General features: G+C 36.7%; 1 protein-coding gene across 1 annotated transcript in view; it reads left to right on the plus strand.

The window, feature by feature from the left end:
- The window catches only part of PCSK5 (proprotein convertase subtilisin/kexin type 5), a gene marked incomplete at its 5' end in the record, with an annotated part of 595,445 nt that overhangs the window by 129,064 nt on the left and 451,136 nt on the right, over positions 1 to 15,245 (plus strand). The window contains one exon of the mRNA XM_056806299.1: positions 1,731 to 1,807. Within this exon, the coding sequence (XP_056662277.1) occupies positions 1,731 to 1,807 (77 nt within the window). The remainder of the gene's footprint in view (positions 1 to 1,730; positions 1,808 to 15,245) is intronic.

Here is a 15,245-nt window from a genome sequence, read left to right on the forward strand (position 1 = left end):
CAATTTTTTTTAAAAAGAATTTTCACCAACATTTTAAAGTAGAAACATTTATATTATGTAGGAAAGTTTAGAATTATTTTTACAAATTTGAGGTGGAAATCTTTAGTAATGGAAATTTAAATTATTCTATAGCTCACATAATCATATTTCGCGGATTAGAACATATGGTCATTCTTTTAAAAAATCTAATTTGTTTTTACCTTATTTATGCAATATGGCACCTATATTATCTCAGAAATTTAGACTAATGAGCAGGAAAAGAGTAAAGATGAATTAGTGAATTCTAAAATATAAACTATTTGAAATCAAATTTTACTTTTTTATCAATGAAAATCCACCTTCTCTCCTTCCCACTGGGAAAGGAAACAAACCCTTCTGTTACAAAAATGGTATAGTTAAGCAAAACAAACTCCCATAATTTCCATATTCACCTATATTTGTATATGGATGTGGATGCATCTGTAATGTATGTGTGAGCCTATATATACACATATGTCTCTCAGTACTGAGTCTGTCCTCTCTTTTTCAGGAGGGGGTATCATGTTTCATCACGAGTGCTCTGTAATCGTAATTTGTCATTCCATTGATCAGAGTTCCCAAGTCTTTTAAAGTTGTCTTTACAATATTGTTGTTCTTCTATTATCCTCCTGATTCTGTGCACTTCACCCTGCCTCAGTTCCTACAAGTTTTTCCAAGTGGATCTGAAACTATCACCTTCATCATTTTTTACAGCACAATATAAAATGACACATTCATATACCATAACTTCCTTAGCTATTCCCTAATTGATGAGCACCTACTTAATTTCCCATTCTTTGCCACCACAAAAAGAGCTGTTATTATCAATTATTTTCAAAAAAATAAATTATAATTTTACTTTTAAAGTATATTCACTTTTCTTTTATAGTGTGTAGTATTAAAAATAGGCTAATAAATTCTGCTAAGTAGTGGTTATAAAGGGACCTAACTTAATGGATAATTATGGGCAAACTTTATTTAGCATATCCCTTATTTGTGATTTTATAGCCTTTTGCAGTATGTTGAGCTAGCTAGATGCTTGTTCAAGTCAAATTTATTAAGCATTTACTGGATCCAAAGCACTGTTCTAGGCCTGGAGGCAATATAAACTTCAGATAAGGCAGAGTTTCTGACCTCAGAGAATAAGCTAAGGATGCTGAGAGTTGGAAGACTGGGAATTTATTTTTGTTTCTTTTTTGACAAGAAAGATTACATTGAGGAAGTAAGACTTCAGTGAGTTGGAGGGATTGAAATCTTAGAGACTTTTGAGAAGAAAGCAATTTAGGGGTGTAAAAAATGGACTTGCAGGTGAGAATGGAGTAGGTAGACAAAAGCAGATGTAAATAAGTCTGGGGACAGTGAGATGGGCAGCAAAGACTACACTGATTTCTAAGAAGAGAGGCACTAGGATTTTTCAAAAAGCCATTTTAAGTAATAAAGCAGCTCCAGTTTAGTATTTGCTTATGATGTCTTGCCTATATGATATTGCTCCTCTCTGTATAAAGGAAAATCAAGAATGCTGATTTGATGATTGTTCCTGAATTAACTAATCTTCCCTAAAATAGTCTGTGGTCATTCAACCATGAGAATGTTGGTTAACCTAATTATTCACATGTAGGATCTTGTTGATGAAAACATGAAGCTAGTTTGTTAATGGCAAATTAATGAGCTTCCATCTTTCTTTTTCTCCCTTTCTCTTCTGTTGGTTACAGGATTCTCAGGCAAGTTTCGATGTGAATGGGAATGATTTCGACCCAATGCCTCGCTACGATGCCAGCAATGAGAACAAGTAAGGCCTGAGAGCAGGGTGACTGGGTGTCTTTGACATTTGCCTCCTTCACGTAGAACTTTGCCCTTCTGCTCATCATATGAGAAGTATTTTCGTGAGGAGCCTCTGAAATAAACAATGATGAACCTTCATCTTAGAAAGGTAGATTGGAATAGCGATTAGGGGGCTGGCCTTAGAGTCAGAAAGACCTAGCTCCAAGTTTTGCCTCCAAAACTGTTGTCATAGGCCTTTGGAATATACAATTTTTCACTGAACAGAAGGAAGCAACAGAATTTCTTAATCTCCTGGTGCCACTCATGACTCTGTAAAACAGGGTGTTTTAACCTCAGATCAATGGACTTCCCTGGGTCCAAGTATAGATTTTATCTTTATATAATAAATAAATAATAATATACATAATATGCATAAATATAAATATAATAATAAGATAACAATAAATATAATATAATAGGTTATATGTTATATAATACATAATAATAAATAAATAAAATAATAAAATAAATATAAATATAATAATGTAAAAAATAAAATAAAAGTTACAGCTTTTTCCCAATATAGTTGATTTCTCTTATATTACATTTTATGCATTTAAAAGCATTATTCTGAGAAGTCAACAGACTTCAGCAAACTGCCAAAGAAGTAGGGCCCATGACACAAAAAAAATTTTAAGAACTCCTACTCTTAGTGTACTGTGAGTTATAGACAAGTGGCTGATCTCTATTGGTACAGGGAAATTCCACACTGGATGTTCTCCAAACCAATTAAATCATTTCCTCCCATGCCTCTCTTATAACAACTACTATCACCACCACCAACTAAGCCCTCTCTTAGTTGACCAGCAGGCTTCACTTTATATGCCAGAGTTGCTATATATCTATATAGCTATTCAGCCCTGAAGAAGACTGTGGCCCAAACCAAGTAGGATCCTCGTAGGGTACTCTAAATGATTCTCTGGCCATGTAGGGGAAAAGTAAGTTAGAGCAGATTACTTTTTGGCTCACTTTTTTTGGTACTGTGTATTTTTTAAAGATTTTTTTCTTGTTCTTTCTCTTCTTTTCCCCATTATGCTGAAGTCTCCCCCACTGCATTTGGTTCACATGATCATAGACTTAGAGATGGAAGTGACATTTACATCATCGAGTCTAATTCTCATTTTATAGATGAAGGAACTGAATCCCAGGGAGATTCAATGACTTACTCAAGGTCACACAGGTAGTGTATGGCAGAGGACCCGCTAAGTCAGTGTTCTTTGCTCTGTACTAGAATGACAGTGAGCTGAAGTTCCACCAGATATCAATTACTGGAGTGCTTGAAAAGCCCAAGGTTAATGTAAGGTTCTCACACTTTGTCTGCATACAGACCACAGCCCCATCCCAGAAAGCCTACTCATTTCCTATGCATTTCTTTATTAGTAAAAGAATTATACTAAAAGGGAAACAAAAATGAATGGTCATTTTGCCATTTATCTTAAGATACTTTTTGGTTTTATTTCATCACTTGTTTTTGGCTAATTTTTGTTTAAAATAATACAAAAATTAACAAGCATTTACCAGTTGTCTGCTTTGTGTTAGGCACCATGGAAAGCACTGGGAATACAAAGAAAAACAATGAAAAAAACACCTCACTCAAGGAGTTTATATTCTAATCTAACTTGAAGTATTCACAGAATCTTTGTATTCATTATAATACTTTCACACAAAGTTTCGTATGTGCATGTGCACTCGTGCTGTTGTTTGGTTTGGTTTTTACCATTATGAATGTTTTGGACAAGGCCATTATGCTGGGCTCTGGGCTTTCTCATTTGGATTTTACGTGTCTAAGTCTTGTTTTGGGATGTTGGAAGCAGTGGCAAGGATAGTTTATGCACAACTATTACATCTTTTTAAACATTCAATCTCCTATAGTGAATAGGAATACTTATCTTTACAGAAAATTTTCTTAGCTAGTAGACCTGCACTAGTCCAATAAATTTGAATGAAGCCATATTACTTCAGCAATTGTGTATACACATATGGTTTATCTTACTTTTCGCAGAAAGCCACAACAAACTGGTCGTAGAAAACGTGCCGAGATTGCTGACAATAGAAGCTACATGAGTGCTACAAATCATGTGTTACTGGTGAAAGGGCTAATATGCAAAGTAATAGAAATAGAAGTTTCTAGAATGTTCCTGAAGCAACACAGACAAGGGCCCAATTGAAAGCTGGTGACCCTGTAGCTTCTATAAAGAATCCCGATTGTCTCATTTGCAATTCTTTAAGGAAGCACCAGGTACACACACTGGAGGGAAGGAAGGTGGTACTCTCAAATCAGGTGAAATGGCTTATCTGAACCTATTTTGCCAACTCTCTTTGGAGAAATGTATGTGAAATGTTCAATAAGAAAGCAAGGCACAGCTGATAAATTTCAACATGGTGGTTCTATGGACCAATCATGTCTTCAGTGGTTGTTTGTTAAGAAAAAAAAAATTGAGAAAGCATTAACTCAAGGTTTAAAAGGAAGAAAACAAGTGTTTATCAAGGGCCAACATTTCACAAGTATTGCCTCATTTGATCTTCCCAACAATTCTTGGAGTTAGAGGCTGTTACTATCTCCACTTTATAGTTAAGGAAATTCTGGTAAATAGAGGTCAAATGATTTACCCAGGATTATACAGCTAGTAAATGTCGAAGGTTGGATTTGAAATTGGGTTTTCTAAGCTCAGTGAATCATCTGCTCTGTCACTTAGCCACTAACTCTGAAAACCTTGTTTTTCAAGTCATTTTGTTTTCTTTTTTTTTGTTTTCATCTTTTTTTTAACCCTTTCTTTGTGTCCTAGAAAAAACTCTAAGATAGAAGGTCTAGGCAAAAAATGGGTTAAATAATTTGCTCAGGGTCGCACTGCTAGGAAATATCTGAAGTCAGATTTGAACCCAGGTTTTCCTGCTTGGTATTCTATCCACTATGCCAACTAGTTTCCCCCTTTCAAGTCATTTTGAACAATGATCCAAAGCAGGCTGTTTGTGTGTGTGTGGTTATTGTTACTTTTTTTTTTTAATCTGGGATTTTCTTGGTATAGGGAATTCCTGGTATGGAAACTCCTTTCATAGGTACAGAAGAGTACCTCTTATATAACAGCACAATAGAGGCTTGCCAAGGAGCTTTGAGAGATTAAGTGATTTGTCCTCATTAGTCATAGAACAAATATATATCACAAGCAAGATCTGAACCCAGATCTTACTGACCAGAAGAGGGAAGTTCCAAAGAATGTAAAGAAATAGAACCAAAGAAAATAGGTTATAGAGTCCAGAGACATTGAGGGAAAGAAGGGAGACCCAGATAATCAGTTCCTTTTCATAGCCTTTAAAGCCAGAGCCCATGCATGGTTACATCTTTAATGTTGACAAATGAAAGGATTAATGATCATTGCTATGGAAGGGTGTGGCTGACAGATGGTCCCATCTACAATACACACATTGTGCTGGAGTTGTGGCCTCAGTTGCTGTTTGCAAACTCTTTTGAACCACTCTGAGATTTTGACTCTCACAGTCTTTCTTAGTACCTTTGCACAGAAAAAGCCACACATTTTCTGTTAACTGTATTTCACAGTGGCCAGACTGCCTGCCTGCCCCATTTCCCCCAGATCTGACCAGAAAGATGGCGCACAGTGTCATGATTGCAATGATGGCTTGCTTACTGTGGGCTATAAAAGGGTTTTACGAGAAGCGTGCTTGGGCTGGTGCACATTGGCAGTGAAGTAGAGGACATTTCATTGGTAGGATGCTGCCATAGACTTTCTTTTCTCTGCTGAGCAGAAGAAGGCAATCAGCTGTAGATGAAGTCATCTTGCTTTCCAAGACATCATGGTTTGTTTTCTTATTTTGTTCTTAATGGAGCTGATTAATCTTATCTCTGCTGAGCCACAGCTTGGTTTCAGACATTTAGGTTAAAAGCAACCTCACTTTATGGGAGTCCACTGAATGACCATGAAATAGTAAACATATTGATAGAGATTTTCATATGCAACTATTGTTTATTAAGTGATCAATTTTAAATATTTTTAAGAAAGAACCTAAGATTTGAGTACTTTTTTTCCCTTTTATTTTTAGGGTTGTGGAAATTATTCCATTTGAATTTAGTAATACAGTACTGGTAAAAAATTAACAACCAGCTCTCTATCCAGATGACACATTTTAAAGTTTCAGGTGAATAATTTTCTTAAGTTTTCTTAAGTCTAGACATTGAGTAAAACAATGAATCAATCCCTGATTTGAAGAATTTGCAAATCCCTGAGGTGTAAATGTTCACACAGATAATTTAAGTGAACTTTTCCCCAGGATATGCAAGTTGGCTTTAGCTCCAATCTTAATGCTGTTGTTCAGCCATGTCTGACTCTTCAAGACCCCATTTAGGGTTTTCTTGAGAAAGTTACTGGAATGGTTTGCCATTTCCTTCTCCAGTTCATTTTACAGATGAAGAAACTGAGGCAAACAAGGTTGAGTGACTTGTCCAGGATCTCATAATTCAGAAGTGCCTCAGGTCTGATTTGAATTCAGGTCTTCCTGACTCCAGACCCAGTGTTCTACCTGCTTCCCCAACTGGGAACTGGACTACGGATCTCAAACCAATACACTGGCCTATTTGAGGTTCCTCAAACATCTACCATCCTTGTATCTTGAACCGACTGTCCTATATGACTGAAATGCTCTGCTCTATTACTTCCATCTCTTCCTTTTTGTGGCTTCAAAACTCAACTAAAACCCCATATTCTGACGACTTCCCCCTTCCCCTCTCCAGCTTCAAGTGCCTTTACCACTAACATTACCTCCCACTTCCTCTCTGGATGAGTTGGATGCACCTAATTATTTACATGGCGGCTCTCCCAGGTAACAGCAAGTCCTAGAATGTATATTCTCAGAGAACAGGGATTCTTTTTGCATTTGTTTATATCACTGGGCGTTTGAACAGTCTGGCACATAATACGTACTTAATGGCCAAGTGACTGACTCAAATGCTTTTCCCAACTCTAAATTTGTGATCCTGTGTGAACTGGGGAGGGGTCCCTTAAGGGCCGGTAGAATGGACACAAGCACTTTGAAAATTTTCCAATGATAGGGCAAACTACCCCCTCAAAAAAATTTATAAAAATAACCTCTTTCATCTAAAAGCCTCTATTTACATTGATTCTTGGACGTGAACAAAAGACCTTTCATTGGCAAAAGTTATAAAAATCCCTTTCTCATGGGTTGTGCTAGTTCCTGAATGGTGGCATGTCATGTCAGACTTGAATAATTGATATTGGAGAAATAGCCTTCTTAGAGGAGACCAGAGAGCCCTGGCCTCACAGTTAGCTGTTCTCCTACTTACATCAGCCTGCCAAGTAAAGCTGACTGAATTGTTCTTGGTTTAAAATAGAAAATGCCTCCTTGCAAATGAAACAATCTCCTGGCATTTCATACCACGACTTCTATTTCTGATAAATGAATTATTGATGGCTGAATTAGATCATCCCTTCCTTGGGATGCATCTGATTGAAAGTCTTTGCTTCTTAAAAGTCAAAGCAACATATTGAGTAAGGTATGATACCGTATAGTTTATTTGTGTGTGTGTGTGTGTGTGATGGAGACAATATCTAATTACTTTGAAAAATAAAGCAGTCCACAAATTAAAGACTAATTGTCCCCCATGGAGTAGATTTTACTTCCATTTCTGATTTCAGTGCAGGGATCCTTTTGGCCTCCTTTCAAATCATTTAATTTTTGGTTGTTAGACTCTAGCCTTCTAGAAACCAGAGTCTGCATAAGAGGACTTCTGCTTCTGGGTGGCCTTCTCAAGCTCTCTCTACAGTCAGCTACAAGAAGTTGCATGGAGAAAGTGTTCTGAGGCAAAGCAACTAAATATAATAAGTGTTTTCTGTCCCATTTGTCATTTCAACAGAGCTATTTTAACAATGTTAGAGAGCCAGACCACGTTCAGAACCATCATCCAAATAGGTAGAACTTCATTCCTTGATGCCAAGGAATTTAACCCAATGGCTTTGGATAAATTCAGCCTACAGTAAAATGGTCTGGCTTTGTCAAAGAAAAGTCATCCTTCACCTTAGGTTAGGTTTCAGAAATCAGTTGTCTATGTTTGCCTCTATAATGTTTTTTATAACCTCAACATTTGTGAACACAGATGGCTTTGTGGGTACCAAATAGGCAGTCTAGAAACATAATCTGTCTCTCTGTGGGCAAACATAAGAGGCTGCATAACATAGGGTACAGAGTGCTAGCCTTGGCGTTAGGAAGAGTCATGTTCAAAACCTGCCTCTGACATTTACTAGCTGTGTGACCCTGAACCCAATAATATTTCCTGAGCCTCAGTTTCCTCATATGTTAAAATGGGGCTAATAATAGCTATAATATAAACTAGTAGTATTATTATGAGTCTCAAATGTTATACTATACAAATAAAGCCTTTGCTGAGCTTCAAAGTCTTATATAAATGCCACCTACTATTATTATTATTATTATTAATCCTAATAATAAACATGGAGTTTATGTTCATAGAAGAAACAAATAGTCCATTTCATAGATTCTTATACCTTAAAAAACTTGATTGAAAAAAATTTTACAAAGGTTTAAATTATAGGATACAGAAAATAGGTCTACTTTCAGTGATCCTGAGACCCTCTCTTTAAAGAATCAACATTATTCACAGGGATTTCTATTATAGTGTGTTAAATTCAGAATTCTGCCTTTTTATTGAAGACACAATTTGAAACCCAAAACGTTGTTCTGTTTGCATTGAATCTAAATTTGGGAGCATTATGACTGAATTCACTTCCAGAGTTTACGTGGGAATCCCTTTGCCTGATATCCAGTTCCAAAATGAAAGGAAGATGACAGACTAGTCCAAGTGAAAGGTACAAAACATGAAAGGATTGTCTGGATGGACATGCATTCCACAAATGTAAACTATATCTTTGTAAGAATTTCTTTTGACCTACCATTTTTTCTAGGTTTCATATATTTTTCTTTTTGAAGTAAAATAATGTAATCTAGCTCTTAATTTTTAAAAAAATATTAATTAATTTAGGATATTTTCCTATGATTACATGATTCATGTTCTTTCCCTTCCCTCCTCCTTCCCCACTCCTGGAGCCTATATAGCTCTTAATTTTTTTTTATAGAGACTAAGGATTCTATCAGTGAAATCTGGAGGTCTTTTTCTTTCTCTTCTTCCTTTTGTTCTATTTGGGAGTGTATGAATTCTTGGTCCACAAGAGCGGAGGAAGACAATATGGCTATTTACTTATATAGCTATTATAACCTATGTTTATATAGAATGTTCAAGTTCACATCAACTTTATAGTCAACAACTCCATAAAATAGATACTGGTAGGCATTTTTATCCCCATTTTACAGATAAGGAGACTGAGACTTAGATTATGTGGCTTTTGCAGTTAGTGAATGAGAGAGGAAAGATATGAATTCAGGTCTCTCCAGATTTTGAATGAATCAAAGCCTTTCTTTCATTGTTTCAAGAATGGATAATGGATGTAGGACCCATTTAATTGATTTGTCCAAAAGATTCTCAAAAAATGCTTATTAACACCTGTCATTTGAAGGCCAAGGAATTTTAATTCCAGAGATTTATTGGAAGAAAATCTAGAGACAAAAAAATAACCCAACTTGCCCACCAGCAAACAGTATGCCTCTTTTATTTTTTTAACCCTTGCCTTGCATCTTAGAATCACTATTATGTATTGGTTCCAAGACAGAAGAGCATTAAGGACTAGTCAATGGGGGTTAAGTGACTTGCCCAGGGTCACTCAGCTAGGATGTGTCTGAGACTAGATTGGAACCCAGGATCTCCTGTCTCTAGGTTTGGTTCTCAATCCACTGAGCCACCCAGCTGCCCCTAAACCTATTTTATTTTTTCAGAGGTAGCATGGCATAGAATATAGAAAGACTTGGAACCAGGAAGAACTGAGTTCAAGTCTAGTTTCAAACACTTCCTAATAATGTGTGCCTGGTCAAGTCACCTAACTTGCATCTACATCAGTTTCTTTAACTGTAAAATAAGATAATTGTGACTTTGGCCCTCCACCCCAGGTTGATGCGAGAATAAAATGAGAAAAAAAGTTGTTTGTAAAGTGCTTTGCAAACCTTAAAGCTCTCTAAAAATGCTCCATATAATAGCCTTTTAGTGCTCTGAGGCACATCATCAAAACTAGAAGTTGTAGAGGAGTCTCTGATCTTCCCTGAAAGAGGGATTTTCCTCACTGGGATCTCTATCCATTAATGAAACCACAGGTCCATACTAGATAAAAGATATCCTCATGATTTATAAGCACTTGCAGGCAAAATATCATTTAATAATTTTCAGAATTACCATGTCTTAGCTAGAGGGGTCCTTAAAATACCAACATCTATTCCTTCAGTGTACTGCGAGACACTACTGTGTGGTTTCTTTGTTCATTTACATAAAATAATTGGTAGTTATACAATGTATTTGCAGACTGTCACAAATGTGAGAGGCCAAGATTTCTGCAAAGTCTGATGCTCTGAAGAAAAGGATGGCTTCTTCCTTACAAAACAGTTGTGGCTCACAGAGAGCCAGGAAAGGCTGCACACTAGGCTAGGAGTCAAGAGATTCGAATCCTGGGGACAGCTGGGTAGCTCAGTGGATTGAAAGCCAGGGCTAGAGACGGGAGGTCCTAGATTCAAATCTGACCTCAATACACAGTATTGACTCCAAGACGGAAGGTAAGGGTTTAAAAAAAAATGAGATAGATTCGAATCCTGTGCTCAAGCCTGCTCCCTGACTGTTTGTACGAGAGGGAAAAGGAGCTGGAACCTATTTCCCCTAGAGTGGCTGGAGAAAAGGAAGTTCTCCAATGAGGAATGCTGCAGAGAGGATCCACACTGACCTCTTAAAATTCTCAGGACCCCACTCACAAAATTCCTAGAGGATGCCCACGAGGATGTTTGTTGCCAAAGTGATTGTTTTGCCCCTAATGATGAGTTATCTACTAGTGTGTGCTATAGTTGTGATCTAAGTCACAATAATAGCCCTCTAATAGGTAGTGACTTGAGATTCCCAAAGCACTCTACATCCTTTTTCTCATTTACATCTTTCTACAACCCTATGAGATGTATTATCCCCATTTTACCAAAGAGAAAACTCAGGCTCAGGGAGATTGAAGGATGAGCCCAGAATCACGCATCACCAGCATCTGAGAGGACATTCCAATCCAGGTCTCCCTGATTGTAAGTCCAGTATTCTAAAGCAGGGGTCCCTTTCTCTTTCCCTCTCTCACAATGAGGAGAAAACAGGTCCTTTGAGATACAATGAGATTTCTGACTCTCTGTTAGGTTACTGTGATGTATCTTCATCATTAAGTTTGTTGCTGAAGACAAGAGTTGAAATTCTAAATAATGTATGGTAGCCCCGTGAGCAAAGCATTAGTAATACATGCTGACAGTCAGAATGTGAACAAATTGATTGTGTTGTAATAATAATTTAAATATCCTGCATTTGTATAACATTTTAACGTTTGCAAAGCCCTTTACAAATGCTATCTCATTTTATTCTCACAACTCTGGGAGGTGAGTGCCATTATTTGCCTCATCTTCCAGATGAGGAAAGGGAGTCAGATACAGATTAAATTCATTGTGTAGGGTTATGTCTGAGGTTGGATTTGGACTCAAGTCTTCCTAACCCTTGGTCCAATATTCTATCCACTGCACCACCTAGAAATATGGTAAACTGGCCATGATGATGATCATTGTTTAAGTGGATTGCTCTTCCTATAGCTTTCTTCTTCATTGGCCTTTACTTCCCTCTATACTAAAGGAAGTTATTGGTGAGATGTGATCATCAGCCTTGGAGAAAAACAGAAACCCTTTGCAATAAGTACAATACAATCATTTTAAAATTTCATCTGGGTGTACTGGGGAGAAATTGTCAGTTCCCAAATTGTTGAGTGGTCTTTTCTGGAACAGAGATTGAGTACCTTTACACATTTAGTGTGGTCTCTGCTTCATCACTTCATTGCAGGCTACCACTTAAACCAATGAAGTGATTTAATTGTTGATAATCATTGAAAGGAATTTAAAACATTTTATAAAAGTATAATAATTCATATAATATGTTATCTTCATGTGATTGTTTCTCCTATGTTTTCCTCTTTCTATTCTCAGAGAACAGGTAGTACCACATCTTAGGATATGGAGAAAGTCTAACTTTCCAATTTTGTATGACTTCCTTTGGGGGAATACTGATGAGACTGGAGGTTAGGCGAATATGCTACCAGACTTTTTCCCATAATTGTAAGGTTGACTCCTTGCTCTTTTGGAATAATTCCAACAACCTGAGTGCCATGGAAAAATAATGTATGAACTGGAGACTGTGTAAGAAAGATCCCCCTGCAGGAGCAAAATATTAAATTTAGCCGGAGGTGAGAATAGGAGAATAATAGAATCCCTTCCTTTCTTCACTCAGGGAAGTTATCTTCCCTAGGGTATGAACTTCCCTACATTGCTGAGATGTCATTGACTTTTGAGGAAAATAGAAACCTTCTTTAATGGGTACATTATGAGAATTAAAATTTTGAGCTGTATGTATTGGGAAGGAATTATCTGTTCCCAAGTTGTCCAGTAGTCTTCTCTGGAATAGAGATTTAGTACCTTTAGACATATACTATGGTCTTTGCTCCATCACTTCATCAGTTTAAGAAAAATGATACCCTTTGCTCTAGTAATTAGCTTGCCTTGACCTTTTAAATACCCATGAACCCTCATTACAAATCTCTGTATAGTGGGAAAAGCATTTGAGAAGTAGCAGTGTGGAGGTGGAATGACCCTTAGAAATCATCACGTTAAGTTGCTTAAGTTTCGAGAAGAAGAAATTGAAGCACAGTGAAGGGAAAAATCTTGCCCAAGTTTTTCCAGTTAGGTCATAGCAGAGCTAGAATTAAAAAGCAGGCTGACTCCTGACTCCTATTCCAATGCTCTTTCCACAAGAACAGCCTGCTTACATTGCAAATAAATACAACCTGATATGGATTAATTGACTGTTTCAGAAATTCCATGCCCGGTCTTAGGGTTGATATCCTTTGCCCCAAGAACTCCCCCATCTGTGATTTCACAATATACTTTTATTTTTACTTCACTATCTAATCCCTTCTGCCAATGGCCTAATTTCTGTATTTTTTTCAGCTTACTCCACCCTCTTTAATCTTCTACCTTCTTGACAAGGTTTAGTCTTAGATGCTGAAGAATGAATACACAGAAGAGGAAAAGTACTCCTGCCTCTGTCATTTGTTCCAATGCAAACTGTTTATCTTGTGGTTAGGCACTTATATCAGTTATTCATTACCAATTCCTACTGATCACATTTGGAATTCCCAGCTGTGAAGTTCATTTCATTAAGGGTCAGAATTTCTCATGGTTTTTCTTCTTAACAAACAAGGGCGACTTTAAAAGTTTTATATTGGCAAATTCCTCCATTTCAATCAGCAAGTCAAATCTACAAACATACATTAATAAACACCAAAAACTTGATAGATAGGATACTAAAGTGGAAAAGGAAGTTGTGGCAAAAATAGCCAGAGGCAATCTGTCTGAAACAAGTCATCAATGAATCTCAGGAAAGCTTTAAACTAATCCCTCTTAATCACAAACTATAGCACCTCACTTTCCCAGATCATTCACTCAGACACACACACACACACACACACACACACACACACACACACACACACACACAGTTCAATTGTTTCAGTCATGTTTAATTCTTCATGACTCCATCTAAAGTTTTCTGGGAAAATATATTAGAGTAATTTGCCATTTCCTTCTCCAGCTCATTGTACAGCTGAGAAAACTGAGGCAAACAGTTATGTGATGGATAGGGGTGCAGTTGAGTTAAGTGGAGAGATATGTGAATAGATGTATGTAGGTGAATAGATGACAACTAGTTAAGGCAAATTATTGTAAAACAAAGGATGTTTATACTTTACTAACATTTTTAAGGTCTAGTTTTTCTTTGCTTCAATAATATTTAACATCTGTGACTGAATTCTCCACTGACCCAGGCAATCATTTGAAAAGTATTTAATAAATACCTACTATGTGCCAAGCACTGTGTGGATGGCTTGGAAAAATGTTGCCATAGTAAGTGAGGTTCTCCAGCTCATGACTAATAAAAGGATTTGGTCCAAAGCTTTCCTGTCAATTCCTATAGCCCTATTACTTCAGACAGATTGCCTCTGGCCATTTTTATTACAATTTCCCTGTTTCCTACTTTATGCTTCCATTGATCAAGTTTCCAGTGATTATTAATGCATGTTTGTGGATTGGAATTGCTGATTCAAATGAATTTTCCAATATAAAATTCTGAAAGTAGCCTTTGTTAGGTTAAGGCTATAAGTTAACTGCTTAAAAAGAAACCTGAAACTTTTCTTCACTGTAAGGAATGGCACTGATAGCATCATTGTTCCACAACAACATTCCAAGGTGGTAGGAGGGGGCGGGATCTTTCAGAGGTTCATCAGTAGGTGCCTTCACGCATGCTTGACTCCGGAAATCTTTGATACTCAAGTGTAAAACTGAGGAATTATTCTATTAGGCCATTACACAGGATCTCAATGTTCCTTCTTTCATATTTTATGTTTCTACATGAGATTTTTTGGTTGATCAATTCATCCTACCTCCCCTTCATCTCATTTCCTCATTCTACTTTTATTAGAAGAGTTGCTATCAGCATTCCCATTACAATGCTTATTTCAATTCCAAGGGTTAATGACCTAATGGTTAATTCAGCCTAACTGAAAGAAAGAACAAATGACTTTGTCCCCTAGAATCATTCTCTTCTTGCCTTAGAGTGAGAATGCTATTTTTTTAACCCAAATATGGGTAAATGCAGAAATTTAAATATAACAGAGACATTATGTCATGATGAATAGTGTTATGAGTTTGGGATCAAAAATTCTGTCTCACACTTCCAACTAGGATTATCTTCTGTATAGTTCACAATGTAGCTAGTTACATTTTGATTCCTGAATTTGAATATAAGCTCACCAAGGGAAGGGACTCTACTTTTCTTTGTATCTGCCATGTTTAACACAATGCCCATCATCTGATTAACTGACCAGGAATAAGCTGCTTCAGCTTGGGCTACTCCTTTACCTTTCCTGGGTCATTGTTTTCTCATTTGTAAAATAAAGCCAGGTAGACTTAGATGGACTCTGAGACCATTTCTAGCTCTATGTCTGTAGTCCTATGATCTATGAACCAGAAAGACTTGTGATACATAGATCAATGGATGATAGAAAAATAGATGACAGAAAAATGATAAAGAGATGACTATAAGATAGATAGATTGTTATAAATATATGCATTCATTCACAGATATATGTGTGTGTGTGTGTGGCTTTAGCTCATAAATGATCATAGTTTCCATTTATATGTTT

This window comes from Monodelphis domestica, chromosome 7 (genome assembly GCF_027887165.1).
Source record: "Monodelphis domestica isolate mMonDom1 chromosome 7, mMonDom1.pri, whole genome shotgun sequence".
NCBI classification, from domain to species: Eukaryota; Metazoa; Chordata; class Mammalia; order Didelphimorphia; family Didelphidae; genus Monodelphis; species Monodelphis domestica.